This window comes from Drosophila serrata, unplaced genomic scaffold (genome assembly GCF_035046125.1).
Source record: "Drosophila serrata isolate PLE 108 unplaced genomic scaffold, ASM3504612v1 contig_8, whole genome shotgun sequence".
In the NCBI taxonomy this organism is placed as follows: Eukaryota; Metazoa; Arthropoda; class Insecta; order Diptera; family Drosophilidae; genus Drosophila; species Drosophila serrata.
This window is the reverse complement of record NW_028256906.1, coordinates 989,772-1,002,509: the sequence shown is the minus strand read 5'-3', so window position 1 is coordinate 1,002,509 and position 12,738 is coordinate 989,772. Positions and strand designations below refer to the sequence as shown.

The following is a 12,738-nucleotide window of genomic DNA, read 5'->3' as shown; positions in this document are numbered from 1 at the left end:
AATTATATATATTAAATAAACCTTTGAAACATATAGATTTTCATTTACTGTACTCTATGATTTACTTCTTCTCTCCCCTAAATTATTCAAAAATAATGAGCGCTTAAATTACAGTCAAAGCCTTATCATTTAGACGATAATTCTTGGGGGCGTTAATTCTTGGAAAAACATATGATTTAGGGTCTGGAAATGTAACTCAAAATACAAACAATCTGCCATGATTTTAATTACACACATGGCCCCCAAATTTATAAGGTATCTGGTAGGAGGCAGGATATGGGGTGTGTGTGTGTGTGGATTATCTGCCTGGCTCATCCTACATCTTTGGGCTCTCCTACATTCATCTCCCTGCTCGCACAACACCTGAAGTAATTAAATAGTTGAAATAAGCCCGCTCTAATATTTATATGCCATAAATTAAGCAAACAAAGGCAAGCGAAAGCAAACAAACACAGATACGCAGACACACACACACAACGAGGAGAGAGAGAGACAGAGAGAGTGGGAAATGGGCGGAAAATCCGGGGAAAAGCGTCGAGAAAAAGGTACCTCCACTGTCACCCAGACGAGACAAGCAAAAGAAGACGACGACGACGCGTTGACACGTACGCAAAATAAATTAGTTAAGAACGCAATAAGAGTGAACATTTTGTCGCCATTTAAGCGCGATAAATTATTGTGCAACAAAGTGCGAGAGAGATGGCTGTTGGCACTAGAAGTATAAAGAGAAAGAGACAGGCACACGAAGGACCTGCAGCTCTCTCTCTCTCTCTACTCGTTTTACGGCAACGTCTTATTAAATTAAAATGAAATTTAAACTTGATCTTGTGCCGGCAAAAGTTTTCAGAGCCAAAAAGGAGTGAAGTTGTTGCGCCTTTCATCTCTGTCTGCCATCTGCCTGCATCAGTGTTGCTTTTTTATTACCCAAAAAAATGGCTAAAAATAGTTGAAAAGAAATTTGTCTTCCCCGAAGAATTACTATTTAGTATTCTAAAGTCTCAAATTAATATCTAAAAGTATGTAGTGTTTATAGTTTTATGTGCGAACGGCCCGTGAAGTAATTAAAGTGTAGCTATTTATATATATATATATATATACTATATGAATATATATATTCTTAATCAGCATTGCTGTATTTCTCTGTCTCTATTTCTCTCTTTGTCCCTCTCTATGCCCTTCTATATGTCCCTCTCTTTCTCTCAATATTTTCGGTGTGGCTATCGCTTTTGGTGTATCTCTTTAGATATCTCTCTATCTCTATCTGCCTAGCTCTCTTGCTCTCCTGCTCTCACTTTCTCTACTTTCTTCACTTTCTTCACCGCCAGACTGGTCTCATTCTGTCCCGAGGCTTCTCCATTTAAAGTGATAATGATAGTGATTGTCCTTCGACCCGAAAATATCACCTGGCCAATGCCATGTATCCGGATAATCAGGATGATCGATGATACTAAAGAAAGCCTAATTAAAGTCACCAGGTATATAACTCACATTGAAAGGAGTAAAACAATTACTAGAATGGTGCGTCTTCTACTGCGGTAATATTATACATATAAATGCTATAGGAACCATCAGGCCTAGGTATTATAATTTCAGTCAGAAGCTTAAAACGATGTGAAGGAGTCTTTTCCGACCCTATACAGCATATATATTCTTGATCAGCATCAACAGGCGAATCATTCTAGATATCTCCGGCAATAATTAAAATTGTTCAATAATTTTGCTTTTTTTTTTTGTCAGAATAAGGAAAGAGGTTACATCGCTAAAATGGTCAAAAACTTGAAATTTTGAAAATATTTAATTTAGTATGCAGATTTATTAACCTTTAAAAAACTAACACAGAACAGCTTTCCGAATTGAAATTTATGAATTCTTGGCTGAGTTATGATTACCTTAAGCTCTGTTTTTTTCATATAAATGACTTCAATTAATGTAGATTCAAAAAGTGCTTATATTTGATATATCCTTGGTGTCTTTTATATACATTCAGCTTTAACATCTTTATTAAATAATAATACAATATTGAGAACATAAACAATAAGATGGGCTCAAATAAATTCTTCTCCCCATTAATTGTTAAGCAAAGAAAAAAGCTATAGCCAACTGATCAGCTTTGGTAGCTCTGCTAGCGGACAAATTATTGGCCTTCTAGCTCGGCTTAGAAGGAGTGCGAAGGAGGAGCTCACTGGCAGGACCAAGTTGCCGGGCGTTTGTCTAGCCGTTTTCACGATTTTAGAGTTTCAACGAGACGGAGTCGTCAAAGCTGCCGGCTAAAACTTGCACAAAAGGATGCGGATGCGGATTGAGGAGGGGGGGAAAACTGAGGAAGGACACTTGGAAATTGGTCGCCTCAAAGATATTTAAATATTTGTTTGCCTGTCGGTGTATGAGTGTGCATAAATCTTAAATAACAAGCAATAAATGCTTCTACAAGTCTCGGGCACTTTTTGGCGATTTGCATGGACATGCTGCTTGCTTTCCCCCGCTTTTCCTCGTTTTTACTCGCTTTTTTCACTGTCCCTATTTCCCGCCTTTCCGCTTTCCTCATTTCCTCGCTTTTCTTGGATTCTCACCAGGCAAACTTTTAATCAAAATGTGCGGCTCACAGTCTGCTGGCTGAATGCACTTGAACTTTATGCCGCGCAGGAAAAGGGCGCAGAGGGCGGAGGAGGAGGAGGCGTTAGTAGTAGGGAAATCCTGGAAAAGCGGCAAAGCTGCAAAAGAAAATGGGAGAAAGAGTTTCCCCACCACTACTACACACTATACAAAGTCCGACCGAGCGAGAGCTGTTGAAAATGCATTAAATTCTTTGCCCAAAACGAGCAGACAACAGAGACTTTTTCCCCCCAAGGATATGAAGAGATGGAAGGAGAAGGTGTCCTGTCAGCGGATTATTAAAGTCATCAGCGATAAATATTCCCCCAAGTGCCAAGGGCCTTTTAAATTAATCGGTTGCCTGGTTAAAAGTGAAAAGAGAACTTCCGGAAATTGGCTATTAGGCAAATGGGAAAATGAAAATATGAAAAGTAGGAGGTTTTCAATATTTAATGAAATATAAATATCATTTCAAAACGTATTTTATTACTAAATGTAATAGGAAGGACTTTAAATACTGATTTAATTGAAAAAAGGTTAATAAAAATAAATAATATGTTATTTTATAAGAAGATATTGCTTTAATAAAAATATATAATATCGAGTAAATTATACAATAATCTATAATTTATCACAATTTTCTATATTTTTAAATAAGGCTCTTAGGCGATTCATAATTTTATTGTTAAATCAATATGCTTAATATTGGCCCGTCTCAGACACGGACAATAAAAGGTATTTAATGCCTTTGTGATGCCTCAGCTTCCTGTATCGAAATTCCCATTTCCCCAAGGATTTCCCATTTTCCATTTCCTTGGAGAGTATCCATTTTCATTGCCAGTTAACCGTAGTTCATTTGCGATTCTGTTCATGAAGTTTTCTCGCTTTCTCTCTCTCTGTAAGCAGAAGCAACTTTGGCTGGCAATCATCAATTCACATTCCCAACAAACTAGCTGCTAAAGGGTTAACCTTTCAACCTTAACCCGCAAAAACAAAAAAAAAAAAAAACAAAACAGAAAAAAAATGTAAGAAAAAGATTTATGGCCCAACATCAAATTGATCCATTTGTGTTGCTGTGCTGAGTTCTCCTTGAGTTTTCCTCGCTAATTTGCGGCCCTTACCTTGGGGATTTCACAGATATCCTTTCACAGATATCCTTTTACAGATATCCTCCTGGCATGTAGTAAGTTTTTGGGGGTAAAGTTTAAATATTTATGTTCTTTTTCGAGGTGGGGGGAGAGACCACCTTGGTGTAATATAGTTGGGAAAAACAAGAACTGCGGTCGCCCCTCTCCCTCTTTACTCTTGGGGGGTTCATGTGAATTTGTTGGAATTTGCATAAATAAAATTGGCATAATAAAATGTAAACATTTTGCTAAGCAAATTGTTACTCCCCCTTTCAGTCACTTGAGAGGAAAGGGAATGAGATTTAACTAAAGGATATGCGGGACGAGTCAGCCAATATTTGTCGAGTCAACAAATTTACATAGAAAAGTGAGAAAAGGCAAGCTTCCTCAACGCGGGGATCCTTGAGATTGAATTCGTTTGATATATATAAATGGGAAAAGATATAGTGTATATAGTACTCACTGCACTGCGCCTCATCCGATTTATCCTCACAATCGTCAATCATATCGCAGCGATAATGCGGAGGAATGCAATATGTCTTGTTGAACACATATTGCCCGCAATTAAGCTGAGGTGTCTCGCATTCCGGTGGGGCTGCAAGTGAATAAATATAAAATATATATATAATGCATGCTTATAATTTAAATATCGACACAGTATCGATATATCGATGAGTCCTGTCATCCCTAGTTCCCTCACTGCCCTGGACTTTTATGGATATTTAAATCTTTCTTTTCATTCAATCTTTTGTAAGATTTTAAGCACTTATTTTATTACACATTTCTGCGATAATCGGCAATGCAATAATCAGGCATTTAATTAAATTAATAACAAGTGAAGTGAAAATCGATTTAAGCACTTGAATATTTTCTTGGTTTTCCTCACTTCACTTAATTACCACCCATGGTATTTCTTTTATTTTGCATTTTAATTATGGTCGAGTTTTTCCATTTTTTGTGTGGTTATTGCGGCTTTTCCGCTCAATGCTTTCCCCACCCGTGATACTTACGACATGACTGCATCTCATCCTCGCCATCGTCGCAGTCCTTCTGGTAATTGCAGACCCAGTGGTGCGAGATGCACTTGCCGTTGTTGCACCGAAACGAGTCCGTTGGACACTCGGCATTGAGGCCGCTGATGCCGCTCGTGCTGCCCAAGCTGCCACCTGGGGGAATAGAAGGGAAATTCGGTGAAAAATCAGTGGAAGTTCTTAGCTTCATTTACCAGTACAAAAGCAACAACAAAAAAAACAGGAAAACTAATTGGCAGCCGGCTGCCATTTTGTCATTTGATTTAAGCGGAGCTTGGACCCCAAAACTTGGATAATAAGCCAACAGCTGCACAAGACACTTGGAGAAAGACTTAAATAGCTCAAGAATATTATACAAATATATATTATATATATTTTCTTTTTTTAAAACATTTTAAAATATGATTTATAATAAAAGTTTGTTAGCACAGATATTTTAAACCAAGTAAAGAGACTCAAGTCTCATTTACACCCTTAAGCCGTGTCTACAGCAAGGATTTCTTTGATTAAAAAATTACAAATTAAATATTTAATTAAATATACTAAAGTATATATTTTCTCCTTAAAATAATCTTCTTTTGGAGTGTAAAAAAATAGAGAAAGGGCAGACAAAGGGCCAAGGCAGACCTTGCTGCAGACAACAAAAGACTGTCATAAAATGGCAGCTGCAAGGATGCGTCTCAACTTTTGTGGCTGCCAAAGCCGTCGCGGCTAATGGCCTTGTCACACACACACACACCACACACACAACCAGGACACACACACTCAGCATGTGTTGTGTGCAGTGCAGGAAAAGCAACTGCAACACAGCAGAGGCCAAGGCAAAAGGAGCAGACAAGGCTAGAACGCGACCGGAAATGCTTAGCTGGGATTTCTTCTTCTCGACAGGGCAAGGACCAAAAATGCCTGGAAAACTGGCCGGGAAATGTGAAAAGGGGGAGGGAGGGGGTCCAAAAATGTAAAGGAAATGTGCAGAAAAGGCGACAAGGGGTCGTCGTCTGTTCAGTTTTTGGGTCCAGGGCGCTGACAATGTCATTTGTTTCCGGCTACGTGCACTCCGCACGTGCCCAACTTTCTGCGGCCAGCAAGGAGGAGAAGGAGATCAGGAGAAAGGTGCAGAGAAGTGCCAAGAGAAATGCTGGAAGAAAGGCAGAGAAACGGGCTGGAAAATATAGAAAATGTGTGAGGCAGAGAGAGAGAGAGCGAGAGCGAGAGACTAGCAACAGAGTGGCGTATTTTTCCGACTGCACCTGCTGCCACTGCAACTTCAGCTGACGCATCTTCGATGGAAGTTGAAGCCGAACTTCAATTAGGCCAAATTCAAAGAGAAGTTAACGGAATTGGCACAAAGCAAAGCCAAGAAATGGAATTGAATTAGCCAACCGAATGGAACAACTAAGAAGAAAGCATCTAAATTGGCTAAAAGCACAAACTTTTAACTATTTTATTTATTTATTTGGTTTAAACTAGCAGAAAATGTATACACTTGAAGGTGAAGAATATCAAGAAAGTTAAATTGTTTAATTTTCTCTTCACTACGTCAAAGTTTTGTAAAGAAAAAATATATATACATATATACTATTTGCAACAAGTTCCTTTGAAATTCTCTTCCCAAAATTATAGAATTTCCTCAACTATAACTGTATTGGATTTCATCTTTCTTGGAAAACACTTTCAATTAATTTTCAACACACCGGGATTTAATAGCACCTCGACTTTGGTTGGCGGGAAAGGTAAGTCCCCTTGCAAAACCCGCAAAACTTCATGTCTAATTATGCATCTAATTAGTGAGTGCATTCTCCGTTTGGCAATTCATGCCGAAATTATTTTTTCCGCTTTTGCACCATAATAAGAGGAAAACCGCAGTCGACAGCCACCCCAGTCCCTGATCCCAGCCCACATTTTCCCCCCACTTTTCCCGCTTTTCCTGCTTTTCTCGTCGCTGTGCAAATTGAATCCTGAGCAGTCGTCACACACACACACACACACACACACACTCAAAATGAAATACACGACGAACCCGAAAAACCGAGTCATGTTTTAACACAACGAATAATTCACATTTCGGGGGAATCCCCCATGTTTGGTGTACTGTATGTGTGTGTGTGGAGAGCTTTCGTTGCATTATGTTGCACAAATAAGAATCAAAATAATAATAGTAATTATGGAAAGTGCAAACAGTGATTAAGTCGGCTTATTTATGTTACTTTCCTATGTTGTATCTATATTTTTTTAATTCTTAACTATTTATATTTTAAATTAAATGAAAAATGTATCCTCTTTGTTATGAATATACGCTACAATAATGCTATTTTTTACCTCGTATTTTCTCTGTCTTTCTTTACTTATTTTTGTATTTGGAAAATAGAGTTTTTATATTTTCTAATATTATTTAGTTTGCTAGATACTTTTCAATATTTTAAATATTTTTTTTATATATTTTTTTATATTTTTGAGTTTTTTTTTGTTTTATCTATAAACTAATATTAATAAGAAGTTGAATAAAAATAATAATAAAATATTCAAATTTAATATTTATCAATATTTTTCTATGACAATTTTTTCGACAAAATCTCATAACTAAGTCAAAAATGCATTAATTTCGATTCGGAAACCTTTCCTATGTTAGTTTTTAATAGTTTAATAAATCTGCATACTAAATTTAATATTTAAAATAATTCAAACTTTTGTCGATTTTTGTCGATGTAACCCCTTTCCTTTTTATGAAAAAAAATGGAACATTTTTGAAATTTATTTTTTCTACCGGAAATAGCTAGGAAGATTTGCCTGTTGATGCTGATCAAGAATATATATGATTTATAGGGTCGGAAATGATTCCTTTATTGCTTTTTCAGACATTATAATACCCTTCCTTGCAAGCGTATAAAAAGGTATTTTATGTTTGAAAAAGATTATATTTATCTCATCAACTAGATGTTAGTTTTAAAAATGTTAACAAAACCTTACGTTAAACCTTGATATTTTAGAATTTTGTACCACTGTCCAAGGACAAGTTTGGCAAACTTTTTGGCCGTTAATGTTGTTGCCTTTTCCTACTTCGTTTGTTTGCCACTTTGTTGGGAAGAGCAGAAAGGCCCAAACTTGAAATAGTTTTTGGCTGCCGGGGAAACTATTTAGTTTGGTGTCCAAGTCACCAAAAAAATAAAATAAAAAGGGAGGCGAGTACACCGAACGAACTGCCGCCTTTGATGGGCCTGGCCCGCACAAAAGTTTTTGTCCCCCCAAAAAGGCAGATAATGGTGGTGTCCCCAGAGTCCTTTTCCCCCGCTTTTCCCCCCTTCGATTCGGGAAATTCCTTGGCCCCCTTCAACCGCGACAACATCAAAATGCACGTTATTAAGTATTATGTTGCCGTTGCTTCTATTTGTTTTTATTGTTATGGGCCATGTTATGGCCATGTCCTGATGCTGCTGCTACTGCTGCTGTGCCACCTCCTTTTTTGCCACCGTCAACGGTTTTAACAGCTTACAAAATATTTTGTAATTTTGTCACGTCTCAACTTTGGCGACGTCACTTAAAATTACATTTAACAAAGCAAAAAAAAAACAAAAAAAAAGCAAGAGAGAGCGGCGAAAAATGCACAAACAATGGGTTTCGGGTTCGGGTTTGGTAACAGGAAATAATGTTTGTCTGAGATTCGTTTTTCGGTAAATCAAAAATAGATGAAATAGATGGATGGCCTGAAGGGAAAACCAAAGAATCTGAGACATTTTCCAAGGGAAAATAAACAGAGGGGAAATTTAAGCATTGATGGATATTGATATTATTTTATTTTACAATAAATAACTACCAAAAGGAAACTATGAATTTCCGTCAAGATAAAGATAAACCAATAACTTTAATCACAAATTTTCCCTTTTTGAATGCCCCAAATTTTTTGTATTAGCTAATAAAAACCGATTTGTAATCGTCTTAAGTTCGAACAGGTGTAAACAATCCAACAGCTTTCCGTTTTCCAGGATTTATATACCAACAAACAACTTTATTGTTTTTCTTTACGAGTTTCCTTTTAGCCAGGTTTTGGACTTCATCCAGCTTAGTCCCAAACATTCGGCTTAGAGCTGAGTTCAAGCCGATTCCCCTTACATCACAGAGACAAGCATAAATCAATGTTTGGATTTTCAGAGGGGGGAACAAAAAGAAAAAAAAACTTGGAGAACGAAAGATTTTTGGGGCAAATCAAAATGGAAATAACTACTTCAGTTCTAAGTAATCCATGAATAGATGGCTGACTATTTACCCAGCACAAAGTCATTAATGTTGTGCAGGGGAAAAATATAGTACGAAAAATATATTTTAAATGTATATATCTTTGAATCTCTAATGGCATAAACATATTCAAGGGATATCTTTAAAATTGTATTAAAATTCTATTGAAAACTCCTGGAAAAACACTCTTAAAAATATTTTAAAATCATGATGGAAACATATCTAAGGTTTAATTTTAATTCTGTATTAAAAATGAATTCAGAAATAATTATTATACATCTTATTTTGAGGGAATATGTTAAATAATAATCTCCTAAATATAAACAAAGGTATTTTACTCAAGAAAAGTAGAAGAAAATGCATTCTTACTTTACTAAATTACTTTATAGCTTATTAAAGATATACTTCGTTTTTTTTCTGTGTATAAATGCCCATGACCATGGCTGTAGTGGCTGAAAACTATGTAAGGGAAGGGAGAACGGGGTAAATGGCTCAAAAAAACAAAAAAAAAAAACCAAGCCGCATTCTGAGAGAGAGAGAAGAGACCTTCCCCAATCCGTTTCCCCTGTCTCTGACTGCGTTTCCATACATTTATTACCATGAATTTCCATTACTCACTTAAAGAGGGGTAAATCGGACTGGAGGGGGGGAAGTAGGATGGGGCGTAGTATCGGATCGGAGGATTAAGGGGGCGTGCCCGCAAATATGGCAGTCTGACAAACGCGTTATGGGAGCCACATGACCAGAAACGGAGAAGGGAACAGGGATCGGATGCTGGAAACGGGAGCCCAACTCTAGCGAAGATTCATCAATGAATTTATCAGTTTTTATAGGCAATTTATTATTTATTGATGGCCAAAAAGAGAGGCAGGAAGAGAAAGGGAGAGAGGGAGACTTGGGGGTGCTTTATGGGGCACAGCACCCAGAGTATCCATCTCCATATATGTATAGCATACATTTCAGGGCGAGACAATAACTGGCAACAGCTTTTCAAACTCCAAACGCCTCTCTCTCCCTCTCTCTCTCTTATATATATATATATTTTTTTTGTATTTTTTTATACTTTCTTTTTTGAATAATGGCGTTGGGTGTGGGTGTGTGGGTGTTTTTCAAGGCAGTTTGGTCATGTGGAGAGTGCATTTGGCAGTCATAAAGGAAGCGAGACCAAAAAAAGAAACGGAGCCAAAGGGAATAAAATAATGGTAAGTGCATAAAAACCAAAGCAGAATATTCAATACCCTTAAATATTTAACAACCAATAGGGAAATGTTGATACAAGAAATTGATACATACGAAAGTAATATCGTAAATATTTTATAACCATAGTTTTAGTACAATCAAATTATATGATGGACTCTTTAAATATAAAATCTAAACTGAAGTTTATGCACTGTAGTTCTAAAAAAATATAAGGCAAAGTCTTGAGTGTAATAAAGTCATATATAATAGCGAACTTTGATGTGTAGATAATTTAAACATGGGAAAATATTAAATTTAATGTTAAGAAAATATACTATTCAATTTTTTTGTTCCCCCTTTGCGACTTTACAGGTCTCATAATAAATATTTATCGCTCTTACATTTAGCACACCTTTCAAATATCGACACAATATTTGCTATATAAATATTTTAACCACCACTGTCTTTGAGTTATTTTAATGATTGAAAAGCTTAAACGCATTTTTCTAAAGGCTTCTTTCCAAGCTGTTACCTTTAGCTAATATGCCAGAAAGAAATGTAAGCCGGAAAAGAAAACTCAAAAGACCCGCAACATTCAGCCGGAAAATGGAAAATGGCAAAAGTAATGCGAAAACGATGAAGCCGCGTCATAATGTCCGGCAAATTGTTGCGGGCATTCGCATCGAGGCACGTCTCAGTTTACAATGTTTGCCTTTGATTTCCCATTCAGGGCATTAAAATTCTTTGGCCGGGTGGCTTTTCAGTGGGTGTTGTAATGGTGTCATACCCAAGAGGTGGCACTCCTTTCGATACATTCGATATGTATTAATTCATGTAAATTTTGTGATTAAAATCAATTAAAATGTAATTTCTTCACTATATTAATTATTAATGATTTCAAAACAAAAAAAAACATATAACAAAATATGTATTTTGCATAACTTGAGGAATATTAAGCAACTTTGTTATCGAAATCCATGAATTTGTTCGATTTTAATCATTGAAATCATCATTCTTCAAAGTTAAAGTAATTTCTTATTAAATTCTAAATATATAACTTACAAAAAAGGATTTGTTTTGTGTAACTGAAGTTATCGATTACTTATCGATATTGTACGATTTAAATTAAATCTACTAATCATCGTGAAACGATATACCAATTAAATAATTTGTAAATAAAATCTATTTCAATCTCAAAATGGAATTCGTGCCATCGCAAGGTATATATATATATACATACACACACACACACACACACACACATTCGATTAGCCTACAAATGCCCTTTGAAAAATAGCAATATATCGATGACCGCAGCAGCCCGCTCTTAACCCCCTCATGACCAGCCAGCGATCTCGTACGTGATTCGATGCGGCAGCTGACGGACGCGAGGGAGGCGCGCCATGGCAGTTCGTGATTAATTTATAATATTAAATAAATAATTAATTGCGCTGCAAAATGCGCCATAAAATGCATATTCCGGCATTAACTTATAAATAAATTCGTGACACTAAATCACATGACAAATTTTCCAGTATTAAATGTGATAAATTTCAAAATCCAATGGAAAAATAATACAAAAAAATCTTAAAAAGAGGGAAAAAACGCAACACTATAACACAAACACGGTATGCATTTTCAATACATGCGACAGAGAAAAAAAGTGCAAGTAAACCCAGTAGCATAATAATTATTTATTTGCGTTTGGGGCACATAAATGGAAATAAATTAAATATTTATGCGGCATATAACCTGGCGGCAGAAAACGGCAAACAAAGGAGCCAAGGAGCAAAATAAATTAAATAAATACAAATAAAAATAGGCAAATAAATGTTGCATACAAAGGGTCAAATAGAAGAGAGAGAGGAGAGAGAGAATAAACAGACAACGAGACCCGAGACCAAAACAAAAAAAGGCCAACAACCAAATGCAACTTGGCAAAAGAAAATAATAAAAACAAAAAACAAAAAAACAAAATAAATAAAAAGAAAGGTTGTGGAACATTTCAGCAGAGATGCCGTTAATTATGCCACCAAAGTGAGATTCTTTTTTTTAACGAGTAAATTATTATACGCTGTCATGCAAATAGTTGCAATAAAAAAAAAACAGGGAAAAAAAACTCGGCACACAGGCGCCAGACCATGGCCATAAAAGAGGGGCTCCACAGTCGTGGTGATGGTGGTGGTTAGGGGCTGGTTCCGACGTTTCGTGGAGCGATGGGAAGGGGGTAAGGGAGGCTGGCATAATTGCATGCTCCAAGCCAACCTCCAATCCGAAACTCCAAGCTTGCATACACTTGAAAAAACTATGCACTTCACTTTGTGTTTTGTTGTATTTTTTATGTATTTATACTTGGCAAAAGCGTGTAAAATAATGAGAACATTTTAGGCGCTCTCTTGAATATATCTTATTCAGATTAATCATTTTTCTGACACGTCTTTTATGTAATTTTCTCTCAGCGCAGTCCGTCCCGGGACTCATTTGTATGCACACAGGCGGCCTATTATTTTTAGCGCTGACGTGGGCGACGTCGTCGTCGACCCGCGACGGCTGTGAAGGGTTAATGCGACCGCGGCAGC

General features: G+C 36.6%; 1 protein-coding gene across 2 annotated transcripts in view; it reads right to left on the bottom strand.

The window, feature by feature from the left end:
• Positions 1–12,738, bottom strand: part of mgl (low-density lipoprotein receptor-related protein megalin) — a 180,762-nt gene that overhangs the window by 22,705 nt on the left and 145,319 nt on the right. For both annotated transcript variants that reach the window (XM_020953035.2, XM_086826795.1), the window contains exons 3-4: positions 4,730–4,885; positions 4,183–4,314 (exon numbers count right to left, since the gene is read on the bottom strand). In XM_020953035.2, the coding sequence (XP_020808694.2) occupies positions 4,183–4,314; positions 4,730–4,885 (288 nt within the window). The remainder of the gene's footprint in view (positions 1–4,182; positions 4,315–4,729; positions 4,886–12,738) is intronic.